The sequence below is a fragment of the Gracilinanus agilis genome, chromosome 6 (assembly GCF_016433145.1).
Source record: "Gracilinanus agilis isolate LMUSP501 chromosome 6, AgileGrace, whole genome shotgun sequence".
NCBI lineage: Eukaryota > Metazoa > Chordata > Mammalia > Didelphimorphia > Didelphidae > Gracilinanus > Gracilinanus agilis.
The window spans coordinates 28331335-28339487 of record NC_058135.1 but is presented as its reverse complement, the minus strand read 5'-3'; the positions used below and the strand labels follow the sequence as shown (position 1 = coordinate 28339487).

Genomic DNA, 8153 nt, shown 5'->3' with positions numbered 1-8153 from the left:
CTTTATTTCTGTGAAAAGTGGTTTATAATTGTGTTCAGTTATTTTATTTAATTTATTCATTTGTTTATTTAAGTAATACCATCGATAACTATTTATTAAGGGTCTACTTGCACTGGGGATGCAAAGACAGAAAGGAAACAGTTCTTGCCCTCCAAAGGATCACATTCCAATTGGATTGAACCCATGTGCCATATTTAGTATATATATATTATATATATATGGTACATAAAAATTAATTCGAGGTAGTTTGGGAAGGAGAGAGGGCTCCTGTAGCTGTTGGGATGAGAAAATGATTTCTGCAGAAGTTGGTGCTTGAGGTGTGCTTTAAAAAAAATTGGGGGGGTCCAAATTCTCTCCCTATCTCTAGCCCTTGCCCATCCATTGAGAAGACAAGCAATATGATACCAGTTATACATGTGAAATCTGTCTACAGTTATGTTAAATAGAATTTCTCTTCCTACTGGGTTTTGTTGTTAATATTGTAATGCAGGATTTATGCAAGATCTCTTACATTGGCAAAATTACCCCAGGCAATCCTGTCAGTTAGGAGAATGGAACTCTGGCCGGGCAGGTGCCAGTCCCAGGAGCTGACCGTTTGAGCTGGGACTAGAAAAACCTCTGCAGAACCAACCTGGGGGTTCTGATTTCCTTGACCTCACCCAGACACCCAGCTACCCCTGACTTCCCCTTGGGGACCCCGGGAGGTTGAAGGGAGGTTGTGGATCGTGGACAGGATTTAGATTAGGGCAGCCTAGCCACAGGGACACCCCCAAACCAATTCATCAACTTTATCTGCCCAGCTGGTGGAACAAACAACATCAGGGCAGTGTTAAACTATCTCTGGCTGAGGGCTGGTTTCCTCAGCCTGGCCTTACCTTCTAGGTCCATAGCCAACACTGGCCAGTCACCCCTAGCAACAGCCTCTCCAGACCCTAAACCCTCTTGCCTCAGTTTCCTCTTCCGTGTTAAAATAAACCCTTAGCCTGAAACTGAGAGTTTCTGTAGTTATTACATCATCTTGGGTTAAGGGGTTTAGGAGAGGAGAGAATAGCAACCAGTTGACTCTAAAGGAAGTACCAGGCAAGTCTCCATTGTATCCAGGAAGTGTGTGAGCTTCACTTCCTGTTGAGTTCTGCTTTCACTCCAGCAGGGAGGGGCCTCTCACTCTCCACCTTAAAGGAGCCTGTAGGTAGCAGGGAGACTGACTGGGCATCACAGCTCAGGCTACACATCCCTGACAGTCTCAAATCACCTGCTACTGTAGTTAAAGGCTCCCTGGCCTAGGTGACTCACTTGTACCACCAGCTCCACATTATCCATTAACCACGTTATCCTCCTATTACAATATATAGAAATGCTGGTAATTTATGTAAGTTTATTTTATATTCTGCTACCTTCCCAAAATTATTTATTCCTAAAATCCTAAAAGAATTAATTTTTTAAAATTAGTTTTTTAGCTGATTCTCTAGGGTTCTCCCAGGATAGTATATCATCTGCAAAGAAGGAGAGTTTTTTTTTTTCTTCACTGCCTAGTCACATTTCTTTTCTCTTGTCATTGCTATAGCTAGCATTTCGAATACAATATTGAATAGTGTTGATAATGAACATCTTTGTTTCATCTCTGATCTTAATGGAAAGGATCATTCCCATTATAGAAAATGCTTGCTCTTGGTTATACATAAATACCACTCACCATTTTAAGAAATAAGCACTTTCTGTTTATTTTTAATACTTTTAATAGAAATTGGTGGTGTATTTTGTCAAAAGTTCTTTCTGCATCTATAAATATAACCAGAAAATTGTCGTTGTTTTGTTATTGATTTGATCAGTTATGCTCACAGTTTTCCTGCATTCCTGGTTATAATGTATAATCATTGTGATATATTACTCTAGTTTTCTTGTTAACATCTTATTTTAAATTTTTGCTTCTTTATTCATTAGGGGAATTGGCCTATGGTTTTCTTTCTCTCTTTTTGCTCCCCCTGGTTTAAATATGAAAATTATTTTTGTGTCGTAAAAGAAATTTGGAAGAACTCTTTATACTTCAGTAAAGTTTTTTTAGTTAAAAAAAAGAAAGTTAAGGTAAGTTGAGAGGCGTGTCCAAGCTTGAACAATATATTCGTTAGGCTAGCAGTAACCAGTATATTGGATCATTGTCTCCTCCCAGTGACCAAGACTTTATGCCCTAATATGGGATCAATTTTTAAAAAATATATTTTCTGGAGGGTTGCTGGATAGCTCAGTAGACTGAGAGCCAGGTCTAGAGATGGAAGGTCCTGGTTCAAATCTGAGCTCAGACACTTCCCAAGTGCGTGACCCTGGGCAAGTCACTTAACCTCCATTGCCTAGCCTTTACCGTTCTTCTGCCATGGAACCAATATGCAATATTAATTCTAAGACAGAAGGTAAGGGTTTAAAAAAAAGAAATGGGAAAATTGACCAGTGGAATAAATTAGGTACATAGCATATGCAAGCAAAGGAGCACAGTGGTTTCATGTTTGATAAACTCAAATATCTTAGCTGTTGGAGCAGGAACAAAAAATTGGAAAGCAAATGGTCAGAAATTATGTACAAAACACTGCATACTGAGAAAAGCTTCAAATTGTTTTATGATTTAGACATTAGACATTTTTAAAAGTTAGAGGATCTATGGATAAGAGAAGAAGATTTCTAGACCAGACAAGAGTTTCACAGGCAGTAAAATAGACAATTTTTACAACATAAAACTAAAAAGTTTTTGCACAAATAAAATCAATGGTGATAAAACTGGAAGAAAAATTCTTTGCTTTAAACATCACTGATAAGATCCTATTTTCAAAACTATATAGGGAACTGAGTTAAATTTATAAGAATAAGAGCCATTCCCCAACTGATAAGTGCTCAAAAGAGATGAATAGGAAATGATCAGAGAAAGAAATCAGTTATTAATACTCATATGAAAAAAATGTTTTAAATCACTAATAATCAAAGAAAGGCAAATTAAAGCAATCCTGAGTTACCATATCATGTCCATCACATCAGCAAAATTGACAAAGTAGGAAAATGACAGATGAGGAAACTTGATTTTTTATTTATACTTAAATGTTAAAAAAATTTTACTGTCCTGCAAAACACACTTCCATATTGATCATTGTTGCAAGAGCAAACTTATACCTAAAAAAATGTTCCAATCCTTAATAATAAGATATCCAAATTAAAATATCCTTAAAGTTTCACTTCAAATTACAAAATTGACAAAAGGTAAGAATAATCAGTATTGTAGGGATTTTGGTAAATCTGTGAATTAATACAACTATTTCATAATTATCCAAATAAAGTGACTAAAAATCCCTACCATTTGACCCAGAGATTTCCCTACTATCTATATACTTTAAGAGGGTCTTTAATACAAAATAAAGTCTTTATATACACCAAAATATTTATATCAGATCTTTTTGTGGTAGTGGTAGTGATAAAGAAGTAAAAATAGAGCCCATTGACTTGAGAATGGCTAGATGAATTGCAATATATGAAAGTAATGGAATATTTCTGTGTCATAAAATGGCTACTATGATGAGTAAAGATGTATAACAGGACTTACAAAAACAAAGTGAAACAGAACCAAGAAAATAATATGTACAATGGCATGTATCGGAAGGAACAACTACCACAAAGGTAGGAAGTAATATTATACAATTACAATGAATAAGCAACTACAAAGAGTTTTGAGTACATTCTTCTACTCACTGCTTTGCCAAAGTGGGAATCCATGTACAAAATATTGTACATCTTTTCAGATTTTTTTTTCAGCGTATTATCTCTTGGTTTTTTCTCTTCCTCTTTTCTCTTTAAAGGCTACTGAATAATAGATAATAATAAAATTTATTTAATTTTAAGTCACAAAGTTCATGTCCATTCTTTCCACCATATTTATATGTTTTGTTGCATTTTTCATTCAAAATGTTAATTTAAAGAAGAATATCAAACATAAATAAAATAGACTACTGGCTAAAACTTTAGATAAATGGCTACAAGTCACCCATTCCATCTTGGCATTTTCAGGATGATCTTCTTTGTATGTTCATTGATCTGTTACACAAGAGTCTGTAGGAGAGAGACTGACTAGTTTGCCAAATTGAATTCAATTTACAGCTGATCCGCAAATTGCTTTTTTAGTATCAACCTCTAATTTTATTGAGTTCCAGAAATTTGTCTTACTAACACAATGGCAATCTTTTTTTAATTGAAAATTTGTATTTAATTAATTAATTAATTAAGAATATTTTTCCATGGTTATATGATTCTTATTCTTTCCCTCCCCTCCCCATAGCCAGTGCACAATTCAACTGGGTTTTACATGTATCATTGATCTAGACTTATTTCCATATTATTGATAATACAATGGCAATCATTCTAAAACTTCATCTTGTGAGTCGGCCACTGAGAGGTTAAATGGCTTTCCAAGAGTCTTGAGCCCAAGTCAGTCTGACTTGGAGACTGGCCCAATGCCCACTATTCCATTCTCCTTTTTTATTAATGAGAAAAAATATTAGGTTGCTTAATGTCAGTTTTGAAGATTAATATTTATATTCATTTCAGAAGATAGTGAAACTTGGTGTTAGTCTTTTTGTATTAATTGATCTATGTCATATTGCCATTAAATTGATTTCATTAAACATGCTTAATTATCCTACAATAGTTTCAACTTTTGTCTGCTTTAGAATCAGAATATTGTCGTTATTTCTCCTCCAAAAAATTAAATATTTTATTTTTTAGAATGATTAATATTTTATCAAATGTTTAAAGAACTTTAAAGAAGATATAGAATTCTATAGTGCCCTACTTCATATATAATTTCTCCTATATGTGAATAACCTCTTGGTAAAGGGAAAAAAAAAAAGCAATGTTGGAAGTCATTTTCTAATACCAAAGTAAACCTGTAGTAAAATTAGTGATTAGAAAAAAAAATAAATTTGTTAGTTTATTTCAAGACTTCCTGGAAAATTCCCAAGAAGAAAAGTTTAGAATTTAGTGTATTTGAAGAAAATTGACACGAATCCTTATCTAAGAGATTTAATTTAGGTATTTTTAAACTATTCAAATAATATGTTAGTAATGATGCTGTGTTTTCCTTTTTTCAAAGATTTGTTTGTGGAGGAGTTGTACCTCGTTGCCTTCATTGTGGATATCAGCTGTCACTCAGGGGCACTGTCAGAGGCGGTTCCCAGAGATTGTCCTGACGAGATCTTCCATGGGGACTGTGCCTGATTCACTGAGGCTGACCAAAGCTTCCCTGACTATAGCTCCGGGAGAGGAGGAGTTGCTTCAAGACCAGCAGGCTTCTATTCCACAGCAGACGTCCATTATTCCCTATAGCAATGCTAATAGTCTTTTAGGCTTCCCTTCAGAATCCGTTACAATTGGCTTATTGGACCTTGGCTACTCTGGACCAGTCGAAACCATAATGAAGGATTCTGAGCATGATCTCACCCAGACAGTCATGTCTTCTGGGATCTCTGATGAGGTAGACAAATTACCTCCCACAGACAGCACCCCTTCTGATGGCTCTCAACATCAAGGGAACAGTGAACCTGCAGCCCAAGTCCCCGGTCCACTAGTAGGCTTGAACCTTACACACTCAGTGGTACCAGTCCACCAGGATGCTGGCCGCCCCAAACCTCGTGATGATCCAGACACCTTGACAGTCGCTGCTGATAAAACAACACAAGCCCTGGAAGCATCAGAAGCAGATGATCCTGAGAAGTTTGACCGTCAAAGTAGCAAAGACCAAGATTTGTGTACTGACCCTCCAGGAAAAAGACAAGAAAAAGCAAAACCTTTGATGACAACATCTGAGCTATTTCTTCCATCGGCCACTCCTACGAGCAGATCTGAAGGAGGTGAGCAGCAAATTGATTTGAACTTAGAAACAAGGCTTCACATACATTCAGAAAGAGAGAAGAGACCTACAGAGGAGTCTTCCACAACTGCTTTGACTCCATCAGAGCAATCCTCCACAACATCTCAGCAGTCTAGCCTCAGTGGCAAACATTCGGCATGCTTTCCAGAGCAAGAAAAGACTCTGGCGGCACAGCCCCTGTCCTCCAGATTCAAAGAAATGGGTACCATGACAAGCCTAGATGAGAGTGGATTTTTAGCAGAGAGAGCCAACAGAATCTGGCAAGATGCTGAGGTTCAGACAGTAACCAGTATGGAAAGTAGATCTGTCTCCACCAGCCCAAGTATGCTTGCACCGTTCTTAAGGGAAATTCCTCCTTCGGAGCCTGTGGAGCAACCAGAGCAGTTGTGTATCATTTACCAGAGCCATAGTAAGGCGAACCAGCCAGCAGAGCACTCTGACAAGTTGGAAGGCCCCAGAGAAGCACCTTGCCATTTTGGTAACAAGACAGAAGTCCACATCCTGGCAGCTACTGCTGATTCTTCAAACGTATCCGTTTTCCAAGTGGAAAAAAAGTCAACCGATTCAGCAGCCACAAATTATGAACAGGCATCAAACAACGGGCTCTCTGGCCTCTGCTCTCTAAAGGCTTCAAGTGATTCCAAAAATATATGCAAGGAGGAATGGCAGGCAGTAGAAATGGGCACTGAAGGAAAAAGTGGGATCCTTACACAGTCGACACCCACTACTTTCCTCCCACCCAAAGCGAAACCAGTTTATCCAGTTTCTACCCATGTATATAATAATGAAGCTGATGTGAGTCCTGGCTTGGGGAAAGCTGACACCAAGTCATCCGAGCTGTCCACGAAAACCATTAATAGCCACCAACCTGAAAGTGTTTCCAGTGATGACGAATTGAACAAACGCGATGGCTTGAGTGTCGGTGAGAAAGATGCCGCAACCGAGAAGCCTCTGCCTACTCCAAAAGTAAAAGAAGGGGAGACTGTTGATTCCAAGGCAGGCATAAAACCCAAAGCGGAAACAAAAGCAGAGTTGCTTTGTCCTAACGCGGGAGGAAGTAATTCCGCAGGACTAACTCCGAATCCTGTGACTGCGATTACTCCCACCACAGGCAGAAAGAACCAGGACAAAGCGTCCGAAGAAAGTAAGCAGGCAAAGGCAGTGACGAGCCTGGGTCTGCCAGCAGAGATGATGGGGGACTCCAGTCCAAACTCTGGTAAACGGACACCCTCTCGGTCAGTCAAAGCAAGTCCTCGCCGTGCCAGCCGAGTCAGTGAGTTCTTAAAGGAGCAAAAACTAAATGTGACAGCAGCTGCCGCTCAGGTTGGATTTATGCCGGGAGAAAAGAAAAAGCAGCTTGGATCTGACTCCAAGCTCCAGTTTAAGCAATCCAAGCAAGTCAGGGATGTAATATGGGATGATCAAGGCATGACGTGGGAAGTGTATGGTGCTTCCCTAGACCCCGAGTCTCTGGGCATCGCTATTCAGAACCACTTACAAAGACAAATCAGGGAACACGAGAAACTGATTAAGGTTCAAAGCAATCAGAACCGGAAATCAATTTCCTCGGATACATCTTCAAATAAAAAGCTTAAGGGAAGGCAACACAATATGTTCCAGGCCATGATGCAGAACTTTAGACGTCCCAACTGCTGTGTCCATCCTGCTCCCTCATCTGTGTTAGATTAAAGGAGCCGATGTCCAGAAGAGCGTGTGTACACTGAGCACCAACATGCATGTTGGTCTGCGGTGAAGGCTACCTCTATTGATGAGGAAGTCTGCTAATCATGTGTTAATTACACATTGTACAAGAACTTTGTCCATTTGAATGTTAAATTTAAAGAAAAGAAATAGAGTAAGAGAAACACATTTCAGTGTAGGTTTACAAACTAAAGTGGAAATAATAAGCAGATATGGGAATATTTATGGAAAAAGCATTGTGAGATCATTCATTTTTATATCGTTTCCTCACTTTAGCAAACCGAAGTTATTTGTTTTCAAATCTTCATTCTGTATTAAAAAGTAAAGATTTAGCACAAATTCTGTTACAATTTTTCTGCCCAAATTCCTAATCTGGAAAGTTAGGGGGCTGCACCAGATGATCTTCAAGGTCCTTAGTAGCTCTTAAATTCTATGATCTTAATTCAGAAAGGATGGTATCAACACACAAAAGTTTTAAGTAGAAGATAATTAATACAAAACATGAAACTGAACTTTCATTTATCTAGAAGACAAATTCTATAAATTAAAGAAT

The 8153-nt window shown here is 38.2% G+C and overlaps 1 protein-coding gene across 1 annotated transcript; it reads left to right on the top strand.

The window, feature by feature from the left end:
• The first annotated feature begins 5215 nt into the window (after positions 1–5215).
• On the top strand, positions 5216–7588 carry GPRIN3 (GPRIN family member 3). Its single transcript, XM_044681565.1, has one exon. It carries the CDS (start codon positions 5231–5233, stop codon positions 7586–7588), a length of 2358 nt encoding a protein of 785 aa, XP_044537500.1. The 5' UTR covers positions 5216–5230.
• The last annotated feature ends 565 nt before the right edge of the window (positions 7589–8153 follow it).